Genomic DNA, 19,889 nt, shown 5'->3' on the forward strand with positions numbered 1-19,889 from the left:
CCGAACAATGACTCTAGTTAGACTATAAAAGAATTTAACTTTACCATTTGAAAACAAAAATCCAATTTTTATTCAACATCAAAATTTCAAAATTTCATTTATTCGAAAAAGAAAAAAAAAGTTTAAACGTGCTCAGTAAAATGCGCGGTAGGTAAATATTGTTTAAATATGGCTGTCTAATGATTCCCGCCATTGCACATCACTGATGAATTTTGGAGTTTTTTTTTTTTTAAATTGTTTTAATCTTTTTCTTTTCCCTCTCTTTTTTTCCACGATCAGATGATTGGTTACTTCCGCCAACTTCCGGATAACGTTTTACGTTAGAGATTATTCAAGATGGCGGACGGAAAGTCTGCGCCTGATCATTGGACAGGTGAGTTGTTGGATTTTTTTTTGCATATTTACAAGCTATTATTTTGCATAATGTAGTCCATGTGCTTGGTCATGTAGAGCCCGAGCATATCAAACAATGAAACCCTCACGTAAACAATATTGTATATTTATTTGTTTATTAGTAATTTTTTTTTTTCAAATACACACATGGGCGCGAATTTCACTGATGAGAAGAGAGAGAGCGAAGCATGCTGCTTCGGGGTTTTTTTTTTCCCTCCCCATACTGTGTGTTTTTATTTATTTATTTCGACCATGCGTGTTTACGCACGGCGTGTGTAAGAGAGTAACAACACATCGCAAATAGCGGAAACAATAAATATAAAAAAATATAATATTGTTTTTTTTTTTACCATTATTTATTGACGAATAATTTTTATCCAGAAAGAAGGAAAAAAAAATAAAATTATTCGAGATCTCTAGTTATTTCCCCTCCCCCTCCCTCGTAGGTGATGTTTGTTTTTATTGGGGGGAAGGTGGGGGCGTATTGAAAATATTTCGCCGGTTTTTTTCACGTGCTATGATTGATTGAATTAATAAACTGGTGTTTTTTTTCGGAATTAGGAAATTTTATTTTATTACACTATCACACACGATCAAATTATTCATCTTGATTTTCCACTGATGACTCGGTTTTTAGTAATATCAACCAGAGGTATCACTTCCTTGGACGCTTATTCGAAATAATTCTAATAAAACGAAGATTTATCACTTTATTTACTTATTTTCTTAATTTGCACATGGATAGCTGAAATAAAACTCATATATGAGAATTTTTACCATGGAGCACATGCATGTGCCTGATAGCTATGAACTTCATATTATGATCTAACATTGAATTCAAACCTTTGTTTTGGTCTTTGATTGAAAATTGTCACTGGTATAAAATATAGTCATTGATTCAAAATTCGTTTTCGCAGGGAATATGTTGAATTATTCTATTCTGAATTGCTCGTTCAGCTCGAAACGTTTGAACACACTGTTGCATTTGATATTTCCATATGCAAAGTTTTGTTCATCTTCATATATAATGGTTTGATTGAGGCATGGACTGGTGGAGCATTTGTCCATGGCCTCATAATTGTAAGATTGTCCCCTCCTAAATTAAATAACACATTTTCAACAACGAATTGAATATCTTTTAATCAAGTTGTGATTCTTCATTGAATCTTGTTCCCTATGTATATAGTGATTTCTCACATGCATCTGTGAAAGGAAACAAAAAACTCATAATAAGTAAGAAACATGTATAAGTGAATAGCATTATTTACTTATATCTTTTTGACTAGGAGTGTAGAAAATCGTTTCTGAACAGAGAGAAATGAGAGGTTATATAAGTGAGAGATCACTAGTTACAAAAAACTTTTTGCAAAGCATTCTCGATGATTTACACTGCATCAAAGGTTGACTGTGATCATGAGTTTGAATTTCAAATTGATCTATTCGAATAGAGATATACTTTCTGTGATTGATATGATTGAGCACAACGTTTTCTTCGTTTGAATCACTCAATAAGATGATGGCTAACTTTCCTCTATTATTCTTTTTGATTGCTTTACTAATAACTTCAGTGTTAATCTAGCACTAATTTCAGTATAGTGTATACAGGAGAGATTAATCTGAACATTTAAGTTGGACAAATGCTTATGATTCTAGTTTTTCTTGTTATGCTGGTGGACGTATGAAAACTTGTGAAAGTCTTTGGTGAATTTTTCGTTGAATATTTTAAAATTTTTGAATTGAATATCAGGGGCAGTGATATGAGCAGTCATAGGGGCAATCTTCCATACCGTAAATGATGTAGCCGAATGATCTATTATACAATGCTTAAGAATGTATTGACATCATTATTATGCCCACCTATCATCCCGTGAAATCCACTTGTGCTTCTGTTGAAGATGTTTGCTATGTTGAAATTTTAAGTAATGTTTAGCATTGTGTGTTCAAAATCATGACCAAATATTGTAAGAATATTTATGATGATAGGTGATGTGGTTTGTGTCTTTTGCATTCTGCATTTGTGAAAAGTTGTATTACCAGTTATGAGAAAAATCTGCTGACAACACAGAAGCTCTTGGCTTTTTGAAATCTTCTTTACATCTTTTTTTTAAATATATTTCTGTTGTTGAGAAAAATCTGCTCTCATTTACCTTTTGAAGTGAGTTTCTTTAATTTAAATGTTTCACATGGATATGGTAGGTTTATGTTCCAGTTTTTCACAATACTCAATTTTATGTTCACTGCGCTACCATAAAAATTTTATGCTCTACAGCGTAGTATTTCTCGATGTTTGGTTCACTAAGATATGACGTTATTCTAATTGAATTGAAATTATTTGACAAATAAACCTCGTCATTATACCTACACAGAATGAAGTAAAAGATTTAGCCCCTATACTTTGTTATTGGTGCACAACCTTCTGTTTCAACTCTCTGGGGTGTAACCCCATTTTGAGCATAACTGTGTGTCTTGCAGTTTGTAATTACTCCCGATTTTTCTTGAACCAAGTGTTCCGTGGCGTTGATCTGTCAAACTCTTACAGACATTTAACTTGCCCTTGGGCCTTAAAAGGTTAAAAAACAACCTCTATGATGTATACCAGTGGTTCTCAAAATGTTGTCACCCACAGCTCTCTTGTCTTGGTCAACATCTATTCGCAGCTCCCCAGAGTAATATTATAAAAATTTGCTTCTTGACAGCGAACTGGGGCAGATCAATATCGGCAGGTCACTGTGACAACCGTGACGTGAAAAAGATTGGCAATACCCTTAGGAGCTACGACACAGACCTTGAGAATCAATTATATAACAGCAATGTGGAAATCTTATGATGCAGCTGGTGATACATACTTTGTTATTGGTGCACAACCTTCTGTTTCAACTCTCTGGGGTGTAATCCCATTTTGAGCATAACTGTGTGTCTTGCAGTTTGTAATTACTCCAGATTTTTCTTGAACCAAGTGTTCCTTCTTACTGTTGTGTAATGAAATGGATATATCTTTCAATGTGGGAAAAGTAAGGGAAAACATTATTTAGGACCATTCTTCTGGACCAAAATACCATGCTAGGCTTCTAAGTAATTGGGCTGGCACCTAAATATTATTTCAATTCGCTAAGTCCTGATGTATGTGTTTGACAAACAAAAATGAGCTCTATGACAAACATTTACCTACTGTACCAGACAATGTTCTCAGGTGTCTTAAATTTGATATTTGCTCAGTTCTAGCCAGAATATTTCCTGATACGGGTAAAGCAGAGATTGCATCAAGATGGCCTCATAGCATGTTGCTATAACAGGAAGTTTCCATACTGAGCAGATATCATGCCAACCTCTTGGTGAATGACAATGCATTCATAATTGTCTATAAATTGTCAATCCTAGTCTGATTAGTTGTTATGCCTAGGAAATCACAGCAGTGTGACAAAAATGATCAAATAAACAAATTGCATTTGCTTCAACTCAACCACGCGGAAGTCTCAGATGTCTTAAAAATATCATTTCTTTTACTTATCTCTTTGGTGATTGCAAAAAAAGCTATTGTTAAAACAGTTATAATTATTCACTATTCATTTTATATCCTTTCTTTTACAAAGAAAATCTTTCTTTGCTTAATATTAAGGATATGTATGAGCTATGGGTCTACATTCATCAATAAAGAATGTGTCTGTAGTTGAAAGAAGTCTGCTAATTTTATCTCATTTATCAGATTTTGATGCTGTTGTGTGTTTCTTACAATTTTTCATTCGTGTGTACAAAGATGTGTAATTTTTGTTTAAAAATTCCTGCTTAAATTGAATGTTGTCGTTTTCTCACATATTCTAGTTCTTCTAGAAAATGACCCAAGTTCAGTTCACATGCATAATGATTAGACATTTTTGCATTTGGTTGATGCTACTCAATTCTTGATCGTTACACAGTTTAGTTTAATAGTCTGTTTAAGAAAAAAAATTGTCATATTTTTCAATGAAAAACAGAATTTGGCTGTTCACTCTCACTCATTTTATCCTGAATGAGAAAGAGGTTTTCCTGGATGGGGGAGGGAATATGCTAGCGATTACATGTTATTTGAGTATGATAAACTACATACAAAATTTATTGGTTTTGCCTGGTGGAATTTCCTAAGGGGTCATTCAAGTATTACGTCATCATCGATGGTGGGGGGTGAGGGGGTTTCGGATTTGCTGACTTTTGATGACAAGGGGGGAGGGGTCAAAAATGGTAAAAATTTGCTTACGTAATACTTGAACGGTCCCTAAGTGTTGAGCGATTGATAAGATTTAAACATTTTAATTTCAAACCTTCCTATTGCCAATATACTGACCACTATTTATAAAGAGTGCTACATGTTTTCAATCCCAGAATAAAAAAATTAAAAAATTTGTATAGGAATACCTCTAAGATATTCTTAAAATTTCATTTTGAGTTACTCCTAAAATCTTTTTTCAGTTTGTTTTAGGTTGATGAACAATCTCTTATTAATTTGCATTCGCTAAAATCCTGTTGCTTAATGCAATTCATATCATCTAATTATTTGTATACTGCTACTAAACCCCAGACATGCACCTTATCCATATTCCTCTGCGGAACCTCTAACGAATTGGTACATGCGGGAATGTTCATGTACATGTAGTGAAACCTGACGTGAAGTTTGTTTCTGTGTAATGCTTGTTATATGTGTAGTGCTGCCATGTACCACCAGTTTTTCTAACTATGAGTGCAGTGTAATGATTGAGTAATTTATCGTTGTAGGCTTGTTGCTCTCTGTGGTGAGACTTTTTAACCGGGGGATTGGCTCACATTTGTGCCTCGAAGTTGAGAACCACGGAAAGCCAATTTCAGCCGACCACAACTGTGGCGACAGTGGGGTTCAAATTTTTGGGTCCTTGCGATGCGAGTCAATCACTCTACCACCACAGCGGCATTATTCCTATACTATAAAGCTCTGATTATCTGAGCTAATATGGATGGGACCTAATTCGGATAATACTGACATGGTTAGATTTTAAGGTTAAATAAAGATATAAATCATAAAAATTATACATTTATATAAAGATTGTTTTAAACCACTATACAATAGAGTAAAAACTCCAGACAAATGCATTGTGAAATTATATTAAATAAAGTACTGTATTTTTTTATATTTGGAATTTTATAGTATTATTATATATTACTGTATGTAGGCCTACCTACTTTGAAAACTGTACCTTCACACATAAAAGCTTTTGCTCCGAGACTGTCGTTGACCCAGTTTTTTGCAAAACATTTTACTGTGCCTACTTTTTCAAAATAAATATCTGAAAAGCCCCTCAGGTAACCTAAATTTTTTTTAAAAATCAATCCAATGGTTAAGAAATTTGGTTATCGCTTTTCAGATGTCGCTTTCTATTTGAGTCCGAGAAAGAACATATTATTGCCATATGTTCAAAATAGGTACAGTAAAATTTTAGAGAGAAAAGTTGAAAAAAAAAATTAACAAAAAGTACTCGTGCCACAGTGACTGAAATAAGTAAGACAAGGTCGGATCTCCAGTATTGCATATGGTAAAAATTACTTGCTTGTTTTGCAAGAGGACTAGGGTTTGTATTCCCACAGAGGTCAGATGACTTTTCGAGTTCGCCTCAGAATAATATTCAGAAAAAGTCTATTTCCTTAAAATGTGTGAATGTTTTGAGGGATATCAGTTCTACTTTTAAATCCATAGAAAACTTGTGAATTCCTTCTGTCAAAAGTATTGAACATTATTCATCATCATTATAGAATTCTAAATAAATTAAACACTGTAAACCTCATAAGTTCTGAATAAAATCTTGGTTTTGAAAAAAATATATATACTGGTGTACATAAAAACTATATAAGACACAAGTCAACAGCATAGTAGCAAAAGTAGAACTTATATCCCTTAAAACATTCACACTTTTTAAGGAAATGGACTTTTTATGAATTAGAAAATTTTATGCTGTGAATACAAAAAGAAAAGTTGACCCTGAGAATATTCTCCTAGATCTTAAAATTTTTTTTTTACTTTTTTCTTTTAAATAATGAAAAACATTTACTAATTTTGTTTATATTATCAAATATAACTCAGTTTTCATTGCATAAAATTTACACAGATTTACATCAGTATGGTGAACATAGATTTGTCCTAAGGCATATTTTGATAAAATTGCATAAAATTTACACAGATTTACATCTGTATAGTGAACATAGATTTGTCCTAAGGCATATTTTGATAAAATTGCATAAAATTTACACAGATTTACATCTGTATAGTGAACATAGATTTGTCCTAAGGCATATTTTGATAAAATTGATTTTGGAACAGCACATTAAATTATTTTGGTAACTTGGATAGATAACAGGTCAATAAATAAAAAGTGAATGTTTGCAAGTATGGAGCATGTTTTTGTAGTCGTACGTGATGTGAAAATTTTAATTTCATGTGAAACATTTCTCTGAACTTGTGAAAGTAAACACACAATGGAAACAAGGCAGTGATTTTGATTCAAAGAAGGGATTTTTGATCCTGCCACCCTCCCCACAAGATGTTCTATTATTAGATCGATATATTGTGAACCATATTTTTGGTTCCTTAAAGTTCATAACAATTGGGATTAATTGTATCCATTCATGTTATATGTCCAGTACTTGAATGCTGCTTATTTTTAAATCTGATATTTGACACTAGGTCTTCTATTGCCAATTGCACCAGTTATACTGTATAACATTTTATCATTTGGAACTTGACTTTTATTAGGTTGATAACACTTTTGATACTTCAATGCTTTGAGGGGCTAAAGATTAAAGAATTATTTCATAATTATAATTAGAGTATGTACATATTGTATGACTACAATAAGTACATTAAAACGCCTATAGTATTACAATTATTTTTTCCAAAAAAATTTATTCCAGAATCGGAGGAAGGGAAGTAATTAATATTGAAGCACCTATTGATTGAGTTCCAGCTTTTTTATGGGCAAAAAATTGGATATTTCAGATTCAATTCAAATTAATTTTTATTTTTATTTCAATTCAACTATAATAAAAATTTAATTTGATAACACATTTCTTTGCATTTGTTATTTGATATAAATGACATTTTTAACTTTTTTTATAATGACGTTTGATAAAGAAATATTTACTTATTTATATAACCAAAAACTAAATAAACCTCAAAAATTCGAGTTCTTGTAGTAATGATCATCGAGAGTGACCGAAGTCTTTACCTGCTAACTTACAATTGCACAACGCATAATTGTGAAGTGTTTAACGAATGAAAGCGTGGATCCCAACGAAACTTAATTAACGTGGGTTCCAAGCAGTCCGGCAATAACACGATATCTTTGTTAGCTGAAGTTGGTTTTATGTACTGTTCAACGTCGGGGATTCTCAATCTCATTCCCGATGGTCGGAAAATAGTAGTTTATAGAAATCATTTAAAGACGAAGTTGAGTGTGCATAAGATCATTGAGAAGAATGTGTAATAAGAAAAATCGCAATGCGGAATTTATAATTTAGAATGTGACTCAGAAGAATTTAGATCTGTTATAGATAGCTATGAATACTCAGTTTGTGGAGTTGTGTTTTTGAGGTGTATAAGCCTACCTACGATGTGCTGGGTACAATAGATTCCGTGTACTGTTACACTCCTGAAATAAAATTGTCTGGTGTGGAATTGCATCAGAAGTATATGAAAACAGCGCCGATCAAATCGTGAACTCTGTTTTCTAGGATTCGAATTGCATTGTATGCGTCGATTTTCTTCATGAACGACGGACGTTAAATTCTACGTGCCACTGCGGATTGTGTGAAAGAGTTAAGGTGGCCTACAAGTCCAAAAGATGTTGCATTCCTCCATTCGCAATGTGCTGTTTCTACGTGCCTATGCAAACCTGCACTGCAATACGTTTGCACAATTCTTTACAGGCCAGACTTATCTAGCTGTCACTATCGTTTATTTAGCCCACTTTAAGAAGCGTTCCGAGGAAGATTTTTAGCCGATGAAAAGGTAGAGCACTTTGCGCGATTTGCATAGATTTCAATGGCAGTTACGTTAAAAAATGAGCTGTGTTATTTATTATTATTATTTTTTTATATCTTTTAATGGAATTTTTCGACTTGCATTGGTTACTTTATTTTACAGTGCGGAAAAAAATTCTATTATTTCTAGAAGTGAAGGAAAACATTTATCTATGAGGATGAATGTGTAATGGGGTATTTTTTTCTCTAATGCACACATTCAAATGCATAATCATGCTACGGACTCTTGTTTTTTGTTTTTCATTTTAACGAACAAATTTTCCTAATAGTTTTCCTGTTTGGTTTTTCTTCAACAACTACCCAGCTTTGATTTTTACTTAAGTTCGTGTTTCGTAAATTTTAGTCTCACAGTTAATAATTACACATATTGATTGACTTAGCTAATTCCAAATAGTCTTTTTCCATAAAAGGACGAAAAAAACACCGATTAGTTAAATGGGGAGAGGGAAGCAGAAATATGTATTTTTTTTTCGATGCTGTAATTACAGTGTATCCCGCTTATTAAATTCTCACTTAGAACGTTTGCCCGCTTAGTGCAACTTATTTTCGTTGTTTTTCCAATTCCTACTAATTATCATCGAGATTTCCCGTTTAGAGCGTTTTCTCGCTCGCAGCGTTTTTTCATGACGGTGTTTTGAAGAACATTCTAAGCGGGATCCATTGTAATCGTATTTTCATACGGGAAAAGACGACATTAGAAATCGATCAATTGAAAAACGTGTATCTTCATATATAAAATGAGTCAGTGAACAAATAATGAGTGAAAAATCCGTTCGAGTGAACAGTACGTAATAATATCAAAACAAATGCGTTATTGAATTTCATTCTCGATATTATAGTAATCAGAAAACATTTCAAAAAACAACATTGTTTTAGTAAAATGGTTGTGCTTTTGTATGCAACTGCTGCCAGAAAACTTGGTCGTTACCTGTGCAGCTGTTGGGACTTAAATCTTATTCAGAGTGTTTTTGTATTTGTGTAGCCATTTGGAATCGTGTGAAGGATATAACGGTGTTCGGTTGCGATTAACCCGTTTATGCCCTCAACTTGGTGTGCTTTGGATTCCTTTTCGATATTAGGATATTTTGTTTGAAATTGCAGCAATAAAGAATATTCCAAGAGATTTTTTTAATATATCAACAGAAAGTATGACATTGGGAAGGCAAGTGTCCTCAATTGAAAACGGCAAAATATGACGACATATTTGAAAAAAAAAAAAAAGTTGAATTTTTCGTGAAACAAAATATTGAATTGTGGTAGTTTATTCACATTAAACTGTAATCAAAATAATCACAAAAGAATCACTTGCATGAAAATAATAATATAATGTCGCTAATATAAGATGCAAAACTAAAGTACCCAGCGTAGATAATAAAATAAACCAACTTCATGACAGAGAGAGAATTCGTGTCTAAACCAGAAATAGCTTTTAGAGAATTTTTTCGTTGCCAGTCACTGAGTAGGTTGTCATCTACACGCGCTAAAATATACATCTAGTTGCAAGACTAAAATATTATACAAAGACAAATCCTCGCTGGACTCAAATGAATTAACTTTACCTTCGATCTACGGGTACAAATGGGTTAACTGTACCTTCGATTGCATGAGATGACCGTGAAAATTCAATTATTCAAATTATTCGAATTTTCAGATTTGCCGCGACGATGGACTACTTGTCCCATCGTCGCGGAATAATCGTGAATATATAGAAGCGTTCTTTTTAAACAAAAAAATCATTTTCGTATTCCTCGAGTCATTTAAGGCCAGACAAACTTTCATGTTCCCTAAATGATTCTGTTTATCAACTGTTTTAGAGCTTTAAATTCAACCCCATGGCATAGATTCAGTATAAAAGAAACCCGTCGAGACGGAATTTCTGTGGTAGTTGAGAAAACACGAAGTTTGGAAAAAAAATCTTCCGTTCCTTATAATTTGTTTTGGTTTCACCCAGTTCCTTCAAAACGGGCTTCAAAACAAGTACTTTTTATTTTTCAAATAGTATCGGATAATGACTTCGTGGAGAGAAGCTATCGTTTTTTTTAGTGAAGTCGTGTGTTAGTGATTTAGCATATTCCACGCTGGTCTTGAAAAAAGTTTTAGTTCATTCCCTGTTCTCACATAAAAAAAAAGGAGTTGATAAAGTTGTGGAAAAATATGTTAACAGCTGAACTCATATTCCCCCGAAAAGAAAAGTGAACCTCTTGGAAAGTGTGAGTACTCAGGACTTTCCCCACCACAAAATGATACTTTGTGAAGAATTTTTTTCTCTCCGGAGGGAAGGGAATTCTCCCCTTTCCATTTTTTTTCGATTTAATTTTTTTTCCAGCCGATCGCAGGTTGCGTCTTCTACCTTGACCCATTTTATTACTTTCTAAATCAGTACTGAAATGTGTACATATATTTTTTTTTCTTATTTAAACAAAAACTTGGTTTCAACTAAGCAGCATTTTTATCTGATCAATGTGTTTCTGATCTATTTGTCTTCCGATGCTGCTTTCATGAAATTCTTTTCCAGGAAACACTTTGAGTGTTTAGCGTCATGACCAGCAAGTTTTATTTGTGTAATGGATCGAATGTCATCAGTTTTTCTTTTTTGGTATTTTTTCATTTCTTTGATTCTGAACAGTCCTACTAACCTTGAAACATAACAGAATTCTCACTGATATGCACATTTTTGAAAACATGTTTGTAGTGTGCTATATCAGAATTCTGTAGTTTCCTGTAAAACGATTTTCTTAGGGTGATAAATTACGAAAGATGGGATTCGTGAAACGAATGGATTAGGCTAATTAATTAGTAATGGGTCATTCTCATGAAATTGGACAAAGAATGTGAAAAAAAATTAAAAATCTACTAAAGAATCCAAAAAGATTCTTAGGGACATTTCTTTTCCTGCTGATAAATAGAATATAGTCAGCAGCAGTTTCTTCAAAATTCATGTTCAAAAAATTTGATTTAAGTTTAACAATGTCAAGAGATAGGCCAATCTGACATGACATTTTGCCTGTGTCAGCACTAACTTGATATTTATGCTTGACACTCGCAAAATGTTCCATTTTGGTGCTTATATTCATTTTGGACAAGCACTCATATTCTGAAGTTATTTTTCAATTGCATATTTATTTATTCATTTTTTGTCATTTTCAGGAGCAAGACATTTTTACATGTTTTGCAACACTGATGAAAACTATGCATGTTGAAAATGTGCTTTTCAGAAATAATAGTCTTTAAACTGAAACATGATGCAAATTGAAAATAATTTTCAATTATATATTTCTCACAAAAAAGGTAGCCAGGAGGACACTTTTTCCCCCTGAATAAATCTAATTTGTGGAGTAATTTGCAATTTCATTAGATCAAAAAGGAAGTTCAAGTGATGGCGACATTGTTTTTAGCCTTTCAAACACAAAATTTGACAGGTAGGAACAGGTAATGCAGGATTTAAACTAATGTTTTCCAAATGTCACAAATGAAAAAAAGAAATTGTAGAAAAATTTCATTTGGCTATAAACTATTGATAAAAATATTTACAATTATGAAAAAGACGAAATATTTAAATACAAATACAACAGACGAAATGTTCAACTAGGTGGCATAAAAAAAGATGCCCATAAAAGATGTCTAAATCTCTTTCAGCGATTTCGAAATACTTTTAGTCGTAGATCCCCAGGAAATCTTGGTGTCTGCCATGGACCATTTATAGCAGCAGAAACTACAGCTATCTAACATCGAGAATATTCTCGAACAATGGAGGACATTTTATCCAGTACTAGTAAATGTGATGCGATAGCAACGTAATCTACTGGGCTCAAAAGAACTAAAACAACGTTTCATATCCCCTATCGATAGCTGTCACCACAAGTGCAATTTTTGGCAAATCATAACAAACATCTGTCAATTCAAATGCGTTTTGAAGGGTAGTAACTCAAAATTTCTCGGGAAGAAAATTTCCCCCTTTCTCCAAAGGTCGATACTACTGATCCTAAAAATACATATTATTAAAAAAAAGAATATATTTTTATTTTAAGATGAAACATCATCAGTTTATCCCCAGCCCATTTTTCAAATAAAAAAAAAAGAAAGAAAAATGAGCTGAGGACAGTGAGAAGGAAATTTTTTTTTTTTGGAAATGAAAATTGGTTCTAGCAAATTTTAAAATTTATTGATGAAAAAATTATAAATAGATTGGTGACTTGTCAGGAAATAGGAACATAAATATAGAGTGGCGGAAAAAAAGTTCTGGGCCAAATATATTTAATGTAAATTGTTGGGGACACAATATACGCCAATTTCGTGAGAATGACCCTCATTTGATTTACGTGAAATTACAGAGAAAGACTGGGCTAGAGATGAATACACAAGCTCTTCAGAAACGAAAAAATTAACAATATGTTGTTAGTGGCTTCATCATTTTAGAAAATTAAAGCTTTTTTAATCATTTGGACTTTTATTTTTTTTTATTTTGGTTATAGAATTAACAGTGATCATCTCTTTTAAACACGCTCAATAAATGGCGAGTGGTTACCACTTACGTCATAGTCCATCTACCTCACGAAAAACCTACCTAATCATTTTTGTATCGCATCCTTTCCGGAGGAACAAATTAACCAGTAGCAAAAACTCTTTTCAAGTGCGATTGCAAAATATTATGAAAAATAATGAGAGGGAGATAAGAAAGGATGTGCATGCATTTATAGGAGTGGTCTCATAAATAGTGACGATGCCCTCTTAAAATACGGAATCATTTCCTCTTGGTTCTCTTTGTTGTCCTTGCGTTGACGGAGGAGCGTGGGGAGAAAAAAAATGTAGTAATTTTGTATTTCTCTTTTCCTGTTTTTCTAATCCATGCGTGGAAACACATTGTCGGTCACCGTTCACCGCTTTCCAATCGAACCAACAGTTGTTCCAAGCTGAAAACAAAAAATTCATCCTCGATTACGTACGCACTTGCGTATGACATTTCTTTATATTGAATTCGTACCATATATATATTTTTTGTTTAAAACGGTTGTCGGCGCTGTGATATTAAATTCAGAATGGATCAATCTTTTTTTTTCGTGGTTTTAAATTATAAATGTTTTTGTTATACTGTTGCCATTGCTTGCAGTATTTACGATTTATTAGTTGTTACGTTAGGTGTATGACATTGCCTATTAAATTTTGTCTTCTGGAAACACATCTTTTAAAAAAGTTGAACGTCACGATGATTAAATATTATAGCTATCTTCTGATGAAAAAAAAATGAAAACAATTATTGTTCGTTTTTGACTATTATTGTTTGCCTCCCCCCCTCTGTAGAGCAATTAGAATTCTTCTCGCGAGCCGTCACGCGTGAAGATTGCTTACTGCAATAGAAATAAATATACATAGATACAACACAGAATATCCAAACGAAAGAAGAGAGTTTCTGAATAATGTTGCCTTCATGCGAAACCGACCACTGTTCGGTAGTAGTTCTCTTATCGCCTTCGTCTCAGCCAATAGAAATCCCCGTAAAACTATAATAATAATAATAATATAATAGTAATAATAATCATTTGAAAGATTGGCGTATATTGCAGTGAGGAAGAATGAATATTTAACTGCGCAATTCGCTCATTTTTTATGCCTTAATGATTTCATTGGTTTTTTTTGTCCTCCGTTTTTTTCTGAAACGTGTTTTTTACGATGAAGTTCCTTCGTTTAACTATTGTATTGGTAAACAGAGTAATTCATATTTTACTTTTTTTTCTTTATCAATAAATTTATGTTTTACACATTGTAGGGAGGATAATTAAAACTCTAACTTCAATGGCAAAAATATAATTAATAAATTTCAAGAGCCATGAGCGCTCTTGATGGCACACGTGGCTTAAGCTATGAAGAGAGACTTGATTTTTTTAAAATGTTCGCATTGGAAGAGCGCAGATGTCGAAGGGTTATGATTGAAGTGTTTAAAATTTTTTCAACGGGGTGGATAAAATGTTATTAATACATCGTCAATCAACTGCTTCGACAAAGGGACACCAGTATCGATTGGTAAGGGATAATTCTAGGTTGTGGTGCCGCAAGGCGTTTTTCTCTAATAGTGTTGTAAATAAATGGAATAGCTTATCTACCGGAGTCGTGAATTCTAACACAATTGTCACGTTTAAAAAGAAATACGATAAACATATTGGGATAAATTGAGAAATTATCCATACTTAGATGAGACAACCATTATTTTTTAGGGCAGTATGTTTATATTTTATCATAATTATTGCTCTTATTGGGTTGCTGTATTTTTGATATAGTTTAAATATATATTCGACGTTCATATTTTTTATTGGCATCTTATTTTCGGCCTCGTTGGGCATTGTCTGTTGTGGCCTTTGTATTTTTTCCTGAGTATTTTTTAAAAAGTGTTGAAAACAGCATGTCACATTATCATTTAGAATAAATTTTCACAAATCAAATGCATGGTTTGACCATAAAATGCTTTATAACATTAATTTTCACGATTTCGTAATCGATACGATCATATTCTTTTTAAGTGATATTTGTCTCAAACTAAACGTGTTACAGTTACTCCATTTAGAAAACAACTGACGAACTCGTTCAGTTTTGAGTGCTTGTGTTATGTCATTCTAATACAAGAGAAATAAAATAAACTGAGGAAAGCTCAATTTATATAGCTTTTCCTTAGTTTTAAAAAAACTTGAAGTTCTACTCCGGGAAGAATGAAATGATTCATTCTCTGAAGTGGTGACCTTTGTTTGAACAATCATCAGCGAGTTGTATCATAAAGGCCTAGACACAGGGCTTCATCAGCTTCACCATGTTATTTGTGTTGTGAGAAATAATAGTAGTTTGAAATGTAGAAATGTCTCATGCTCCATCGTGAATGATATTCGCTATCGCATAACCTGATAATTTCAATCGATCAGGTTATGCGAGAAAGTTCTGATGTAGGTTTTTGATTTCCGACGCTTCAGTTCTTCTCATCTTCTCGATAGCAATATTATTGCCTGAAATTGACTTAGGAAATAATGAGACATGATACAAGATATGAATTTTTAACATAAATGGTGATTGTCAAAGTTCAAAAGCCATTGTAAGATACATATATACCTTGTATATAATATATTTATTAGGCTTACGATGTACGAGAATTATTCATAATTTATCAGTATTCCTTCTGTTTATCAAGAATAATATTTTTGGAATGAGCTTAATTAAATTTTTTTTCTTCTGACATTAAAACCATCTAAATAGTCTAAAGCAATGTTTCTCAACCTGGGGCCATATGGCCCCCTTGCGGTCCTGGGATATTCTAGGGGGGCCACGGGAGAAAATCAGAAGAAAGGTGATCCACGACAGGTGGTGAAGGGAGTCATAGAGAGCTGTGAAAAGAAAAGCTTTAAAAGTGAAACATGGTTGAAAAATATTACTACTTTCAGAATTCATCAGATCCGTCCATAGAACTAGGGGCATCTTAACCCTTGAGTCTATGTGGACATGACCCGGGTCTTCATGTCTATAATGGAGGGAGGGGGGGACTATGATTTTCATATGTAAGCTGTTACTTCCAGCTAAGTATGGAGGGCCCCCAGAGCAACGGTTGATGTGTTGGGAGAGTCGATTTATCGTGCATGCTCATTGGATCGTCTCTTATTTTACACAGACCCTTTTTTACTATATAATTAAACTCCTGGGAGATGATAATCCATCATTTGAATCCGCGCTTAGCCAGGATTCTAGAGATTGTCCTGATTTATTAAAATTGCATTCATAATAAAAAAATAGAAAGTATCTCACTCTTGGATGAGGGTAGAGGGGGCCCTGGATAGGACAGGGGGGCCGCGAGAAAAAATCTGATCCATGAGGGGGCCATGAGCTGAAAAAGGTTAAGAAACACTGGTCTAAAGAACCATCTTATTTGATCTTTTTTTCCCTTTCTCAGAACAGAAGCCTATTTTTCATTATATTTGATTTCCTCGCGGAAATATATTCTATGTTTATCTAACTCATAGGAACACCATTCTGTGCAATGTTCCCAAAGACAAGATTAACGCACCGGGGCTACAGAAATGTTGTTTAATAATGCTTATGGACGGTAAAACTTTCCATATACAGTATTAACATGAATGTACTTATGTGGTGTATCCAACCTTTTCTGGAGCACATTAGGGAAAGAATTTGTTTTGGCCTTACAATACAAACTATGGCTGAGGAAATTCTGAGGCTATAATTACCGTTTTGAACCAAACGAAATGAGCCCCGACTTCCTCAGTGGGAAAAGTCTCTTCGAATAAACCCAAAACTAATAAGAGTTTTCGTGAATCATGCATGTTAGTTGAAAATATTGCTTTTGCGGGCTACATTCATACCTTGTCCCACTGTAGTGGATTATCGTTCGTGTATTAATTAAGTTTTTTGAGAGCTTCGATGAAGAACTTGCAACAATACCGCACCAGATACTCTTGTTCTTCCAGGATTAGAATTTAACATTTAGCGTTATATAATTGCTACATACATAGGAATTTTATTCAAGTAAGTTGTCGGAAAATTATGAATTGTTCTGAAGTTTAATGTCTCTCTGTAAGTAGAACACAATTTTCTTTTTTTTCAACCACAAAAAATGCTCTCTACTTACAGTTTGACTTTATCAAGTAATAAAGGCAACAGAGAGAGAGAGAGGAAGAGAGAGAAATTGCGGTTTTCAAGAGGGAAGTTGGGAAAATTGCACACATACGTACAAATGTAAGGAAAAAAAAAAAAGAAAAACAAAAGAAAAAAAACGAGAGCAGAGAAGGAAAAAGGAAACAGTTCAAGCAGGCAGGCAGCAGCAACAACACAGTAGAGCAGATGCATATGAAGCATACACGTGCAAAAACGCCTTGACGTCACAGTGAGAGCGGGCGAATTTCGTGGAATTCGCGGGGGCCCTGTTCTGGGGGAAGCCCGACATTTCTACTTATCGCCCTTTATCAACTGTTGCCCTTCAGGGCCTCCCTCTTCTTCCACTCTGCTTACAAATTTATCCACATTTGCATTTGCCTTGTTTTTACACGTTCCAAGATAATAGGATACCTTCAAGGCAAAATTGATATTGCTCCAGATGAACTGAATAAATTACGTTGTGCTCCCCCCCCACCTCCATTTTTCACTCGTTCTCAATGTGAATCAACCTTAGTCATACCCATGCCTATGATATTGAGATCAAATATGTTCTTGAAAAGCATCAGAAAACCACTGAGGAAAATGGATGAAAGTTTCAAATTTTGTCTTGTGGGAATGGGAATAACCTCCAGTTCAACGTGTCACTTGGTTCTGTAAATAATTGAAACTATTATTTCACTTTTTACGAATAAATTCCATCACTTCCACCTATTCTTTAAAACAATTGTAGGTAAGTTCTTTTTATTTTATTTCGATGATCAGTAGACGAAACCCGTGGTCGATTGCTGCAAAATTTCCTATATTACTTCATTCATTGATAATACAAATTTTAAATTACAAACTAAAACAACAAGAAAAAAAAAATCGATGTAATTATTGGAATTGATATTTTTGATATACAAAGAGGATATTAAAATTTATTATAGAACGGTCTCTTGAAAAAAATTGTAATTCAATTTGTAGAATATATCGTAGGACCGAGCACACCCCGCTTCATATCTCAGAGAGATATCGAAGCGTGTTTGGAAATTCATGAATAAGAACCTTGAAAAGAGATAGAAAATAAAAAAATTACAATTCACATTCAGCCGAGAGAGATGTTAAAATGAGAACCAACGAGCTGTCAGATAATATAACGCTAACGGACTTATATAGGAGGGGGGTTTGTCAATTAATCCTCATTTTGGAGAAAAGAATTTACTAGAATTGTTTTCATAGAGTCTCACATGCTATGATTTCACAATATAGTGGCGAACTATCGGAGCTGAGACTTGGTTAATTTTTTCTTTGAATAGTTCAGCAATTCGGGATTGCACTTTCGGACTAAAGTCAGAATTGTTGGAAATGTGACTTACACCACTTTGACTCACTCTGTACTTCCACCCTCATATAACCAAAATCGCATTGCTGGATCTTACGCCTTGTGTAAATAAATCAGAATTTGACGGCCGTATATCGTAAAATGTGATTGTCATTTGAAATTGTAATTGGGAGAATACAACATCCTTATTTTTATTCATAACTAGCCATAATACCCGACAATGTCCGGGGTTTCTTCAATTACTGGGAGGATTGAAAGAGTGACAAAAACCATTATAATAAACTATTGTACTGACAGCATAAAAGAAGTGGCAAACCATTGTAAAGGCATATGGTACATGGTACATCCGACTTCAACCCTGTAAAAGCATATGTCTGAAACACATAGTTTGGGAATCGCGACAATCGAAGTAAACATTCCGAAAGTGACCTGGGCCCGAGAAACCATTGTTGCCCAACGGTTTTTCGCCCATTTCAGGCATTTGCCCTGCTCTGACCCACTTTTAAAGTATCCTACCGTTCAATCCCGGTCCTGTTTGGCATATGTTCAAAATTTGGCGACATTCGGTCTAAAATTGTAGATTTATATAAAGGACAAACATACATGCACATTTATAAATAAGATACTGACTGCATCAAAGAAGTGACAAACCATTGTAAAGGAATTATGCATGTCTGGAATGCATTGTTTGAGAACCACGATAACCAAACTAAACATTCCCGACGGTTTTTAGCCCATTTCGGACATTTGCCCTTCTCTAACGAAAGTAGCCCATGGTTCAATCCCGGTCCTGTTTGATATATGTATGCATACTTTAACATTTATATATGAGATTGCCTACATTCGCATTCGTACTTGACATCTCCCACTAAATAATATTTTATCTACGAAGCTCTAAGAAACAAATTACCTGGATAAGTGTTTGTCCTCATCAGCACGTTGTTTGTGATTAAGTTTTAATAAACCAGAGCACACGTATTATGCGCTCACGTATCAGCGAAATATAAACGATATGACGCTGTCTAGTGTTGGTAATGAAAAATATATAGTGTTCGTAATATAATAATTACAAGTTCTACAGTCGCCCTATGTAAGAGATGTATAGTCTTTCTTTCGAGATATTCATTTCATTTGTCAAACTATATTTATCGTGGAATTACTCGAGAGGATATTTGATCTCTCGTTCACAATCGGCTTATTCCGAACGACCTTGATGATGAACGGAAAAAGTAAAAAAAAAAACGCGTTCACCTACTGAAGTACAAGTTACTCTTCTAATCGGGGTCACTAAACGATTGCCAACGGAATTGTGTTACGATTCCACAGAAGGGCAAGGGCGTCGTCATCATCAGCAGCTTAATCAAAAAATTGAAACAATGTTTTTTATAGCGGGAAGAACAAGGAAAAAAAAATGTTTTTTAAACTATATCGCACTTTGTTATCGTATCAGATTCTCTTCCTTCCTTTCTTTACATAAAGGTGGCCTTTAATCTGGGCC

At 33.8% G+C, this 19,889-nt stretch overlaps 1 protein-coding gene across 2 annotated transcripts in view; it reads left to right on the forward strand.

Annotated features, from left to right (window-relative positions):
* The first annotated feature begins 277 nt into the window (after positions 1 to 277).
* Positions 278 to 19,889, forward strand: part of LOC149076121 (uncharacterized) — a 489,131-nt gene continuing 469,519 nt past the window's right edge. Inside the window, exon 1 of one of the 2 annotated variants that reach the window (XM_089243651.1) lies at positions 278 to 373. In XM_089243651.1, coding sequence (XP_089099777.1) covers positions 337 to 373 — 37 coding nt within the window. In that variant the 5' untranslated portion in view covers positions 278 to 336. The remainder of the gene's footprint in view (positions 374 to 19,889) is intronic. The other variant, XM_089243650.1, reaches the window with a different exon arrangement.

Source organism: Pholcus phalangioides, unplaced genomic scaffold, assembly GCF_987345545.1.
Source record: "Pholcus phalangioides strain wild (caught in Gottingen) unplaced genomic scaffold, Ppha-v1.0 ptg000015l_1, whole genome shotgun sequence".
NCBI classification, from domain to species: Eukaryota; Metazoa; Arthropoda; class Arachnida; order Araneae; family Pholcidae; genus Pholcus; species Pholcus phalangioides.